Below are 12,804 nucleotides of genomic sequence, written 5' to 3' on the forward strand. Positions count from 1 at the left end.
TTCTTCACTTGTCGCCTGGCCAGGCCGCTCAGGTAGGAGAACTCACCAGGCCTGACTCCCTTCCCGACCAGATTCCCTGCCCTAAGCTCATTCCACTTGTTCCTGTGGGATGGAGCAAGCGGGGCACTGGTCTCTCTTACTCTTCATGGTGGAGAAACCGAGGCCCAGAGAGGTGGAGCCCTGGAATCAGCCTGGGTTTGAATGGCGTGTGGTTGACGACTAGCCAGACCTCAGCTCGGTTTCCTAAACAACAAAACGGGGGCTGTTCATCACTGTTTTGAGATCAGGGATGTAAACAGCATGGGGCTGGGTGCCCCATGAGTGCCTAAGAAATGATAGTGATGCTCTGTCCCATATCATTTGCCCTGGATCTTCTGACACCAGCCCAAGGCTGGCTTTTTGCCCCACTCCAGCACACTCCCAGGCCCTCTGCCCAGGTTGCCAGAGTCAGTCCTCAGAGCCGAGGCCTGGCCCCTCAGCCCCTCCACTGAACTGCCAGGTAGCCGCCAAGTAGCCGCCAAGTAGCCGCTGTTCTGGAGCCACAGCCTGGCCGGGGCTTCGGCACTCGCCATGCATAATCAGGCCTTGGAGCCGGGAGCCTGGCAGAGAAGGGAAGTAGGGGGTGGCAGTAGGACTGGCACACACCCAGAGGCCCCATTCCAAGCTGGCAGGACATTGGCAGAGGGTGGTGGGCAGCTGGGTCCCCTGCAGCCCCAAACTGGGCCCCTCTGCTTCCAGGGCTGCCAGAGAGCAGCCAGGAGGCTCTGTGCAGGTGAGGAGCTTTAGGGGTGGGGCCAGCATAGAGGCCCCGGATTCTGAAGGCTTTCCCAGGTCCCCACCCACTCCTTGTCCTGAGCAGAGGCTATGGGAGAAGGCACCTGCCTCCAGGCCAAGCCTATCTCAATGCCTGTTCCTGGGGCCAAAATTCAGAGCATCCCAGCCTGAACTGGTGGCACTTAGGGAACTGCTACTGGGTGCAAGGGCTTGGGATGCAGAGATGGGTAAGACGGTGGTCTTTACTCTCACAGAGCTTCAGGCTGGCAGGGAGGAGAGACAAACCTATTATAACCCTAAGAATAATCATGTGGGGCTGGATGAGCCTTTCACATCTCCTGGGTCACTCTTTTATTTTTCTTTATTCACTCATCAGTTTTGGACTCTAGGTGCAGAGAGAGTGGGATGCGTTATCTCTTTTAGCATCTGACATATCTCATATGACATATGATATGAGCTCTTGGTTCTTGTTTTATTTATTCATTTTTTCCTTTGTCCCTGCTCCCTGCCCCCCACTGCCATTCTCATGGCTCCCCGAAGTCCCTATGCTAGTGTATTTAATATGACCTTGGATTTGTAAGTGTCCTGCACATTACTCAGCGTTCTGTCTGTTACACAGTGTTCTATCTGTTACATAGTGTTCTGTCTGTGGGGGTGGTTTGCACTTACATACACTGCGTTTGATTCTTTACATTCCTCACTCAGTCCTCTGCCTTTAGATTCCACCATGCCGCTGTTCTGATGTCTAGTTTAATACCACTGCCACACAGACACTGCCTCCACCACTCTTACTCGTTCATTTCCCTAGTTGCAGACAGCCAGGTTGCCCCAGCTCCTCACCATCATAAGCCAGCATTAAAAGGAGTTTGCCAAAGCTTTCTCCATTGGGTATGATGGTTTCTGCAGGTTATTGGCATAAAGTCTTTATCAGATTAAATAAATTCTTTTCAATACCTGGTTTGCTGGTGCTTCTGTCCCACTGTTTCCTATGACCCTATTCCCTCTCCCCAGATGACCGCATCAAGTTTGATCAGGGTTTAACTGCCACCTCTGTGCCTACAATTCCCAAATTTATACCTCTAACCCAGACTTCTCTCTCAAATGTCAAACTCACATATTCAGCTGCCTCCTGAATAGGTGTCCTCTTTTCCAAAAGACATCTCCAACTCATGTCCAAAAACAAGTTCCTGATCGTCCCCACAAAATCTACTCTACCTCACACCTCAAAAGACCACCCCAAATGCTGAAAGGCTGAATGCTTTCTTCCTTTCTCTTTTCTCTCTTTTTATTTTTGAAACAGAGTCTTGCCCTCTGGCCCAGGCTGGAGTGCAGTGGCGCAATCTCAGCTCACTGCAACCTCTGCCTCCCAGGTTCAAGCAATTCTTCTGCCTGAGCCTCTCAAGTACCTGGGACTACAGATGCATGCCACCACGCCTGGCTAATTTTTGTATTTTTAGTAGAGACAGTTTCACCACGTTGGCCAGGCTGGTCTGAAACTCCTAACCTCAAGTGATCCACCTGCCTCAGCCTCTCAAAGTGCTGGGATTACCGGTGTGAACCATTGCGCTTGGCTCAATAGTATTTTTATGTACTAGTAACAAATAATTTCAGAAACAATGCCATTTACAGTAGCTCCCCAAAATTGAAATAGGTATAAATCTAGATTCAGAGTGCAGACTGCTAACCATTACACAATGGAACCCATAGGTATAAATCTAATAAAACATATCCAAGACCTACTGGCCTAAGATGACGGAGTGCTGTTAAAACCAAAGAACGCTGACAGTGGAGACTCACTGTCTTCATGACTGGATGACTGTGTGGTAGAGACGTAAACCCTCCCACGTCGATCTGTGACTTTACTACTATATCTATCAAAAACATGGTGGTGAAGGACAGATCAGGGATCACCAGATTTAGGGGTCGGGGACTGTGCAACTCTAAAGGGCTCAAAGGAGATTTTGCAGGTGGCAGAGCTGTTCTGGGTCCTGATTGCGGTGGTGGTGGTGGTTACGTGAATTTATCCAGGTGTCAAACGTCAGAACCCTCATTTTACACTTGGGGCAATGGAAACCCCTCCCTCTGGAGGGGGTGACTGATGGTAACCTAATTGCTAATTCCGATCAGGTCAGGTTTCTGCTCTGCCAACTTCTTCTCGGTAACCTTGCGCAAGTCTCTTCTCTTTCCACAAGCCTTGGTTTGGTGTCCTCATCTGTGAAAGGAGATGACAGATCCTTATCTGTCCACTGCGTAGTTTGTGAGTGAAACATTATGGTGAAATTCCTTATCAAGTGTGGAGTGAAGCACATAGACTTGCTTTCATTTTGTCGGTGTCCTTTTGTTTATATAAGCTCCCAAAGAGTAGTGTTTACTTTATTGAAATAAAACACACACAGAGAAAAATAGGCGTATCAAACATCGACAGCTTGTTGGATTTTCAAGCTGAACCCACTGTGTAACCAGCACCCACCACCCAGATCGAAAAGAAACAGACCTGCCGCAGCACCCCAGCAGTCCTTTCCCGTTTCCATGCCCTCCACATGGAGCCTCCATCCTGTCTCGCAACACCCTGGGTTACTTTTGATACTTTCTGTTGTTGGCATCACCCTGTAAGTGCTCCTGGGTTTTGCTTCCTTTGCTCAGCCTTACCTTGTGGGACTCATTCCTGTTGTAAAGAGCTGTGGATGGTCCATTCTCCTTGCTGTGGCGGTTTCTGTGTTGTGAACACACGCAATGTATGTATGCAGCCTGCCATAGATGGAGGCGGTTTTGAAGCCATTATGAACAGGGCTGATGTACACGTTCTGCTGGACAGACGCAGGTCACAGGGCGCAGGTGGGCTGATCAGCTTTGGTAGATGCTGCCAGTTTTCCCATGCGCCGTACCGGTCTACACTCTACCGATGGTGAACGGACATTCCGGTAGTTACACATCTTCAGGAACCCTTGGACTTTCCTGCGCACACACGGGAGAGAATTGGGGATGGCACTTCCCCTCCTCCCACCTCCTTCCTTAGGGCACTGGCTTTCGACTGATGTAAATATTTACTGTGCCAAGCACTAGGAGTGCAGAGAAAAACAAGACAAAGTCCTCCCTCCCAGCAGCTCCCGGTGTAGCAGCTGAGATGGCCCAGGAAAGAATGACTACCTTCAAACAGGGAGCTACATGTGATGATTGAAGTGGCATGAAGCTCAGCGAGGGTATATAGGAATAAGTGACCATCCTGGAGGTTTCCTGAAAGAGGTGACTTTGGTTTCAAGTGATTTTACATAATAGCTTAATGTGTTAGTATTTTGTTTTCAGTTAATAACATTTTTCTGATTTTAGGATTTGCTATAGGAATATTTGGAAACTATAAGTAGAATCAACAAAGTTAGGAATCATCTGAAACTCCAAATTGTACCACTCAGTCAAGGGTTGTTAGATGTTAGATGTGGGATATTCCCTTCAAAGTCGCACTCTGCAGCCCCACTCCCAGTGCCTACCCCAGAGCCCCACTTCTGAGTGCAGTTTGCATGTTTTCACGGTTGAATCAAGATCCCGTCTTCTGGTGGCAGTGGTGTCTTTTTTTCTTTTTTTAATTTATTTTTAAATTAAAAAAAAAATATTTTTCCTTTGAGCTGAAGCCACAAAGAGAAAACTTTTTTAAAAGAAAAGAAAATCTGAAAAAAACTAAAATACAAACATTTTTCCTAGAGGCAGGGTCTCACCGTGTTTCTTCAAGCGAACTTCCTCCAGCTTCAGCTTCTAAGTAGCTGGGATTACAGGCATGTACCACCATGCCTGGCTTTTTTCTTTAAAAAGCTTTTTAAAAATGTTTTATTTTGTTTTTACTTAACGTATAATAATTGTACTGGAGTGGGATCTTACCTGTCACAACACTTTCCTAATGGTAGAGTGTGTATTCCTGCCACTTTCCACAACAAATGTCGTAATATCTTGGTCGTGGTTGAAGCAATAACATTATTTCCCGGTGAAATGCTTGCCATTTAGAATTCTTCATCTTGTAACTCATGGGCACCAGGTTTAATATGTTTCTCAGCTGCCAATGGGGTTGTTCCTTGCGATTTAATAGGATGACCACAGTGTGAAAACATTCTTATGCCATTAATACGCGCTTGCTTTAGGCTACTTGGAAGATTCAAAAAAATTTTAAAAAGAGGAAATAATCACTCATAGTCCTACCACCCAGAGAAAACCACAGTTAATATTTTGGTGTATTTCATTCCAGTCTTTTTTTTTTTTCCTAAGCTCTTCAATTGCATCCAACTTTAAAAATATATAAATTTAAAAATATATAGATATAGATAATACAGTAGCTCAGCACAAAAGAAAACTTGGGAAATGCAGAAAAGACAATGAAAAAGAAAAATCCATTATCTGTGATGTCACCACCCAGAAATGACTACCCTTATCAGCCAGTCTGTTCACATATGTGACTCCTACCGTTTTTATATCTCTTACCATAAACGACAAGCTCTAGGAGAGAATGTAGCAAATGTCGGGGTCCTGAAAGAAAGGGTGTGCTCTTTGCTTTATCCCTGGTTTTCCTGGAACTCAGGTAATTACAAGGCTAAAGACGGAGTGCTCTAGAACAGGACTTCTTAAGGTGTGGGCTGAAAAGCAGCAGCCCTCTCCCGGGAGCTTATGAGAAATACAATCAGAGCCTGTGGGGTGGGCTGGGAATCTGTTGTAACAAGCCCTCAGGGGATTCAGATGCTTGCTCTCCTTACAGTTTGAGAAACGCTACTTGAGAAAGATTGGACTCTGGGAGGTGGTGGGCTTCAGATGAATTGAGTGGAAATTCACTTAGGAAATGGGATGGAACTCTTTTGCAGCGTGGAACTCACTGATGCAGACACAACTGTTTGTGTGGTTAAGCTTCCTGAGACAGGGACCACCGAGGTTTGGCATCCCAGTGTCTAGCCCCATGCCTGGTCTGTAATTGGTGCTCACCAAATACTTGTTGAATGAACCAAGGAACGAATGAGTGAGTGGAAAAGTGATCTCTAGAGCTGTGCCCCACATGCTTCTTTTTCTCTTTTAATTTCTAGGATTGGAGCATCAGTTAACATCTGACCATTGCCAGCCCACCCCACCCGTGTCGATCGCATTTCTGGGCTCCAGAGATAAAGCAGGTCTTGGGGTGCACCATGATTTCACCATTCTTAGTACTGGCCATTGGAACCTGCCTTACCAACTCGTTAGTGCCAGGTATGCCTGGGGACACAAGTACAGCGATAAATAGGTGGTGCTGATATATATATATATATATATATATATATATATATATATATATATATATATATATATATATATATATTTTTTTTTTTTGGTCTTGTTACCCAGGCTGGAGTACAATGGTGAGATCTCGGCTCACTGTAACCTCCGCCTCCTGGGTTCAGGCAATTCTCCTGCCTCAGCCTCCGGAGTAGCTGGGATTATAGGCACACACCACCGTGCCCAGCTAATTTTTTGTATTTTAATAGAGATGGGGTTTCACCATGTTGACCAGGATGGTCTTGATCTCTTGACCTCGTGATCCACCCGCCTTGGCCTCCCAAAGTGCTGGGATTACAGGCGTGAGCCACCGCTCCCCGCCCTTATATATTTTAATTTTAATTTTAATTTTTTTATTTTTTGAGACAGTCTTGTTCTGTAGCCCAAGGCTGGAGTGCAGTGGCGTGATCTCAGCTCACTGCAACCTTCACCTCCCAGATTCAAGTGATCCTCCTGCCTCAGCCTCCTGAGTAGGTGGGATTATAGGTGCATGCCACAACACTCAGTTCATTTTTGTATTTTTGGTAGAGACGGGGTTTCACCACGTGGGCCAGGCTGGGCCAGAACTCCTGACCTCAAATGATCTGTTGGCCTTGGCCTCCCAAAGTGCTGGGATTACAGGCGTGAGCCACTACACCTAGCTTTTTCTCCTTTATATTATACTAGTCTGTGATTGGGGTTTCTGTTCTCTCTTTTATCTTTAATCATCTGAAATAGAATGAATCCTATGGACTCTTCCGAGTTTTGGTCCGCAGCATCTCCTGTGGGTTTTGTCTGCTCATTCTCCCCCATGGGATTGCACATTTTGTTGTCATTTATAGTTCTCACTAGTGAACTCATCTTCCACACTGAGCTTTTTGTTTTTCTGTTGGAGACTCATGTGGAAGCATTTCCATAGTGTGGTGCAGTGTTTTCAGGACGCCAGGGGTTCAACTCATTCTAGACCAGTTTTTACGTTAACTTCTTGGTTTGCAGTTCTTACACTATAAATTCAGATCCCCGCTTAGACCTGGCTCGAGTTGGACTTGAATTCACATTTCTTATGAATGACTGTCTTTTTCTACCCCTTCCATAGCACCAAGGCAAAATGTGTACCTTAAAACAGCTTCAGCAGGCCTGGCGTGGTGGCTTATGCCTATAATCGCCAGGCTTTGGGAGGCTGAGGTGGAAGCATCACTTGAGCCCAAGAGTTTGAAGCCAGCCTATGCAACATAGTGAGTCCCCCATCTCCAAAAACAAACAAACAAACAAACAAACAAACAAACAAACAAACAATTAGCCAGGCACAGTGCTGCATGCTTGTAGTCCCAGCTACTTGGGAGGCTAAGGTGGGAGGATCACTTGAGTCCAGGAGTTCAAGATTACAGTAAGCTATAATCAAGCCATGGCACTTCAGCCTGGATGACAGAATTAGACTCTGCCTCTTAAAAAGAAACCAGCTTCAGGCCAGGCACAGTGGCTCATGCCAATAACCTCAGCATTTTGGAAGGCTGAGGTGGGTGGATCACTTGAGGTCAGGAGTTCAAGACCAGCCTATCCAACATGGCAAAACCCCGCCTCTACTAAAAATACAAAAAGTAGCCGGGCATGGTGGCGTGTGCCTGTAATTCCATCTACTTGGGAGGCTGAGGCAGGAGAATCACTCAAACCCAGGAGGTGGAGGTTGCAGTGAGCCTTGATTGCACCTCTGCACTTCAGCCTGGGCAACAGAGCGAGACTCCATCTCAAAAAAAGATAAGAAACCAGCTTCAGCCTGAACCTGTACCCGCCCTGCCGTCCCAAGCATTCCTCTTTGCATCAGCTCCTGTGGGCCCCTCTGGTTTTAGGTTTCGTCATTGATGCCACTTCCTGAGGATTTTCCTTCCCACTTTTCTTCCTTTTTCAAACTATGTGCTACTTTTTATTTTGTTCAGCATTTCTGTATCTGGAGCTGGAGAAGAGAGTCTTCCTCGGCTCAGTCCATTATGTGGCTAGAAGTCCCCACTTACCTTCCCTGAGCCCCAGTGTCTCCATCTTATTCCCAGTGGGAATAAGAATTCTTCCCCTTGGCCGAGTGGGTGGCTCATGCATGTAATCCCAGCACTTTGGGAAGCTGAGGTGGGCAGATCACAAGGTCAGGAGTTTGAGACCAGCCTGGCCAATATGGTGATACCCCGTCTCTACTCAAAATACAAAAATTAGCTGGGTGTGGTGGTGTGCGCCTGTAGTCCCAGCTACTTGAGAGGCGGAAGCAGAAGAAGCACTTGAACCTGGGAAAGAGAGGTTGCACTGAGCCAAGATTGTACCATTACACTCTAGCCTGGGTGACAAAGTGAGACTCCATCCCCCACCCCCCAGAAAAATTCCTTAAGGCCGTCATGATAGTCACATGGGATAGTCAGAGTGTCTGGCAAGGAGGGATGCTCAGTGAATGTTGGTCTCTTCTCTTAGGATGGCTGTATTTGAGCAGATGAGGAGATGGGGTGCAGCAGGGCACTGAACTTGAGCTGGGAACGGAACCCAAGCCGCTGGGCTCTCAGGCCATTGCTGCCTCTGAGATGGTGGTGCCTTTCTGTTGCATCCCCGGGGACCAAGGTCATTCTGGGCTGGGGTCCCTGCTTCCTCAGCACTTACAGCCCACCTGGGTGAAAGATGAAATAAGGGATGAAAAGAGAAAAGGTGAAACAGTGACAACATGAAAAATCTTCACATGTTCAGCGATTCAGCTTTTCGTATCTGCTATCGCCAGGCTGGAGTGCAGTGGCACAATCATGGCTTACTGTAGCCTCAAACTGGCCTCAAACAACCCTCCCACCATGGCCTCCAAAAGTGCTGGGATTATAGGCATGAGCCACTGCCCAGCCTTTCTTTTTCCTTCTTCAATTAGGTATAACTTACAGAAAAGGGCACAGATCTTAAATACAGGACATGAATTTTTTTTTTTTTTTTTTTTTGAGATGGGAGTCTTGCTCTGTCACCAGGCTGGAGTGCAGTGGCACGATCTCAGCTCACTGCAACCTTTGCCTCCTAGGTTCAAGCGATTCTTCTGCTTCAGCCTCCTGAGTAGCTGGGACTACAGGCGTGAGCCACCACGCCCAGCTAATTTTTGTATTTTTGGTAGAGACTCAGTTTCACCATGTTGGCCAGGATGGTCTCAATCTCTTGACCTCAAGATCTGCCCACCTCACCTCTCGAAGTGCTGGGATTACAGGTGTGAGCCACGGCACCCGGTGCATGAAAAATGTTTGACATATATTGACACCCGTGTAACCACCACCAAGATCAAGACAGAACATTTCTGGCCATGGGGCATCTGTGGGTTTTCCTGTGCCCTTCCCAGCCAACCCCCTCCCAAAACCAGAGGAAGTGCCCAGGCTTGCCCTGGCCATTAGAGACTCCTTTTGCCTGTTTTGAGCTTCATATAAATGGAATCCTACAGTGTGTACTGATCAGTGCTCTTTCCCTGTGGCATTCTATCGTGAGCATTTGCATATATCATTTAATAGTCTCCAAAGAGACTGGCCTCCTGGAATCCAGTTATCCAGAGCCATCGTTGCTTAAACCAGGGACAAACCCTTCTCAGGGACAGGCCCTGGGTGGCTCTGGTGGAAAAGACAAGGACTCCGCCCTCTCAGGCCTCCAGTCTAGAGGGAACAAGCACTTGAGGGAGAGGGGACCTGGTGGCAGAGCCTGGGCTGAACAAAGCAACGGGTGTGGAGCGGGCTGACATCAGCCCAGGCCCGGGACCTCCAAGCTGTTAAGTCAGGGACAGGTTGTAGGGGGTCAGGGTGGATAGTAGGTCTTCACCACCCAATGGCACCCAATTGGCCAAAGAGGCTTCATGACCAACAGCATTGTGATGTGTCTTGAGGAAGGCAGGAGGGAGACGAACCAGCCTGGGCCTGTAGGACCTCCAGGGGAAACCCTTGGCCCGGGGCTTGCCCAGGCTCTATCTCATGTCATCCTGGAACTGCATGTGGATAGCTATGGGTCTCCCATTTCCTGGGGCGGAAACTCTTGTCCAAAGGCACCCTGTTGGGCAGAAGGGACAAGGTGCTCCTGATTCCCAGTGGGGACCATGTGGGGACATCTGATGTTGACGCCCTCAGCAGACACTTCCAGAAGAGAGAGGGTGGACCCAGGGCTGTTGGAGTGAGGGCAGTGGGCTGAGGGGTTGGGGAGGTGGTGGCATAAGGGGAGGCCTCTTGGGGAGGGGCGTGGGGTGTGCTTGTGTCTGAGGCTAGAGGTGCAACGCAGCATCCTGCCCGCTCCTCGCCTGTGCTGTCGTAGGCCAGGGCAGAGCCACGGTGACACGTGAGTTTCCAGTTCTCCTGCTGCAGCCCTAATCTCAGCCTCTCCATTTCCTTTTTTTTTTTTTTCTTTTGAGACAGAGTCTTGCTCTGTCGCCAGGCACCAGGCTGGAGTACAGTGGTGCAATCTCAGCCTCCTGGGTTCAAGCAATTCTCCTGCCTTAGCCTTCCAAGTATCTGGGACTACAGGCGCACACCACCACACCCAGCTAATTTTTGTATTTTTTAGTAGAGACGGGGTTTCACCATGTTGGCCAGGATGGTCTCAGTCTTTTGACCCCGTCATCCTCCCACCTCGGACTCCCAAAGTGCTGGGATTACAGGTGTGAGCCACCACGCCTGGCTCCATTTCCTAATATGGAGGAGACACTGGTGCCCACCCACTAGGGCAGCTGGGAGGAATAAGAGAAGCTGTGTGGGGGGTGCCTGGCACCTCACCCAGAGCCGATGCGTGTCTGAAGAAGGAGGGCTGTTCTTCACTCATGGCCGCCCCGAGAGCCACGCACGGGTTGGAGCTGGGCCAGAAGATGAGGATTATGTCCCCAGCCCACGAACATGCCACACGGCCCTGCACAAGGCCCTCCCACCCCTCCTGACCTCTCCCCTCGTTCCGTGCAGTGGGAGGCATCCAAAGAGGAAACTGCGAGGGAGCCTCTCCAGGCTTCTGAGCAGATTTGACAGGGCCCCAGGACAGACGGGAGCCCTGCAGACTCTGGGAAGGACTCTAGCTCCCATAGCCAGGATCCTGGTCCAGCCCTGGAGGTGGGATAATGGGTGCGGGTGGCAACTTTTGACCTTCTTCTGTACATCAGCTGTGTCACTTGCCTTATCTGGCCCAGTCCCTAGAGAGACCCTGAGGGGATGAGGCAGCGATCTCATTTGACAGGGGAAGAGACTAAGGCTCAGGGAGGTGACACAGCTAGTTCTAGCAGCTCATCTCACTGCTGGGTAGAAGGAATGAGCACAAGCTTTGGAGAGAAGCCCAGCTCTGCCAGTGTCTGCCTGTGCTGTGTGGCCTTGGGGAAATCGCTCGTGGTCTCTGAGCCTTGGTTTCTTCATTCTGAGATGTGAGGAGAAGACCTCCAGGTCCACAGGCTTTTCTGGAGGATCTGGATGGCTCATATGTATAAACCACAGGTGTGTTTTCTGTGTGGGCAACGATTGCCCCTGCTTCTGGGTTCAATTCTTGGAGCAGCTGGAGTTTTCATTGAGGTCTGTCAGGCACAAAAGCTGTGGATTGGTTGCTGGACACATGCACTCATGAGAAGGAGGGAGAGAGAAAGAAAGAGGTGTCCCTGGTTCTCATTTTATCTAAAACCATAAAGCCCCATACAGAAGTCATTAGCCATAAGGGAGGGAGGAGGGGAGGATTAGAGAGGCAGGATGGCATCCTCGCTAACTAATCCTAACAAAAGTGAGATCACCTGGCTCCTTTAAATGTGATACATTAAGCAAAAGGCAAGCTTAGCTTTCCAGCACTGCTATTAACTCCGCCACCAAGTCAGGCTCCTGTTGAGCCTACTTTAATGAATAAGCTGAGCAGAGTTTATAATTGATGGCTGGTTACATCAGGGGACCCCCGCTGTTGTTTTGCTGAATGGGTGAAACATTACTCTCTTAATTGTGCCAGCACAATTCATTTGCTGCCTTAGTGGCTTATCTCCCTGCTGGGTAGAAGGAATGAGCACGGGCTTTGGAGAGAAGCCCAGCTCTGCCAGTGTCCACCTGTGCTGTGTGGCCTTGGGGAAATCGCTCGTGGTCCTTGAGCCTTGGTTTCTTCATTCTGAGATGTGAGGCGAAGACCCCAGGGTCCACAGGCTTCTCTGGAGGATCTGGATGGCTCATATGTATAAATAAACCACAGGTGCATTGTCTGGGTGGCAACTATTGCCCCCGCCTCCGGGTTCAGGCATTCCAGCCTGAGCAATCAGAAACGGGGTGATCTGTACATCTGGGGATAGGAGGCTGTCCTCACCCACCAGGTAACTGCCTCTCCCTCTGTTTAGAGAAAGAGAAAGACCCCAAATACTGGCGAAACCAAGCGCAAGAGACACTGAAATATGCCCTGGAGCTTCAGAAGCTCAACACCAACGTGGCTAAGAATGTCATCATGTTCCTGGGAGATGGTGAGGCCCGTGGGAGGGGTGGGACAGGGCAACTAGCTAGGAGCCCAGGGAGCCAGGCAGAGTTGAAGGGGGCAGTGTTGAAGGGACTGGGGCTCTGGAGGAAGGGTGTTTAAGACAATGGAGGGTCAGGCTGTGGATTCAAGAGGTCTGCTCTGCCAGGCAGCCCCCAAGGATCTGGGAGGGAAGGGAGAGAGGGGCTGCGCACTGTTGTTTACAGAGCCACGCCCGGTGCCAACTGTCTGAACCTGTCTTGGTACCAAACTACAGAGCTACTGGGTACCCGAGTAGGCTGATTGGAGAGGCAGGAGCACCAGAAACTGAGGCCCCCACTCCCC

The 12,804-nt window shown here is 49.0% G+C and overlaps 1 protein-coding gene across 10 annotated transcripts in view; it reads left to right on the top strand.

Annotated features, from left to right (window-relative positions):
* ALPL (alkaline phosphatase, biomineralization associated) overlaps positions 1 to 12,804 on the top strand; it is a 72,158-nt gene that overhangs the window by 42,391 nt on the left and 16,963 nt on the right. For all 10 annotated transcript variants that reach the window (XM_054258405.2, XM_035306655.2, XM_009000520.5 and 7 more), the window contains 2 exon segments: positions 5,829 to 5,988; positions 12,350 to 12,469. In XM_054258405.2, the coding sequence (XP_054114380.1) occupies positions 5,928 to 5,988; positions 12,350 to 12,469 (181 nt within the window). In that variant the 5' untranslated portion in view covers positions 5,829 to 5,927.

This window comes from Callithrix jacchus, chromosome 7 (assembly GCF_049354715.1).
Source record: "Callithrix jacchus isolate 240 chromosome 7, calJac240_pri, whole genome shotgun sequence".
Lineage (NCBI taxonomy): Eukaryota > Metazoa > Chordata > Mammalia > Primates > Cebidae > Callithrix > Callithrix jacchus.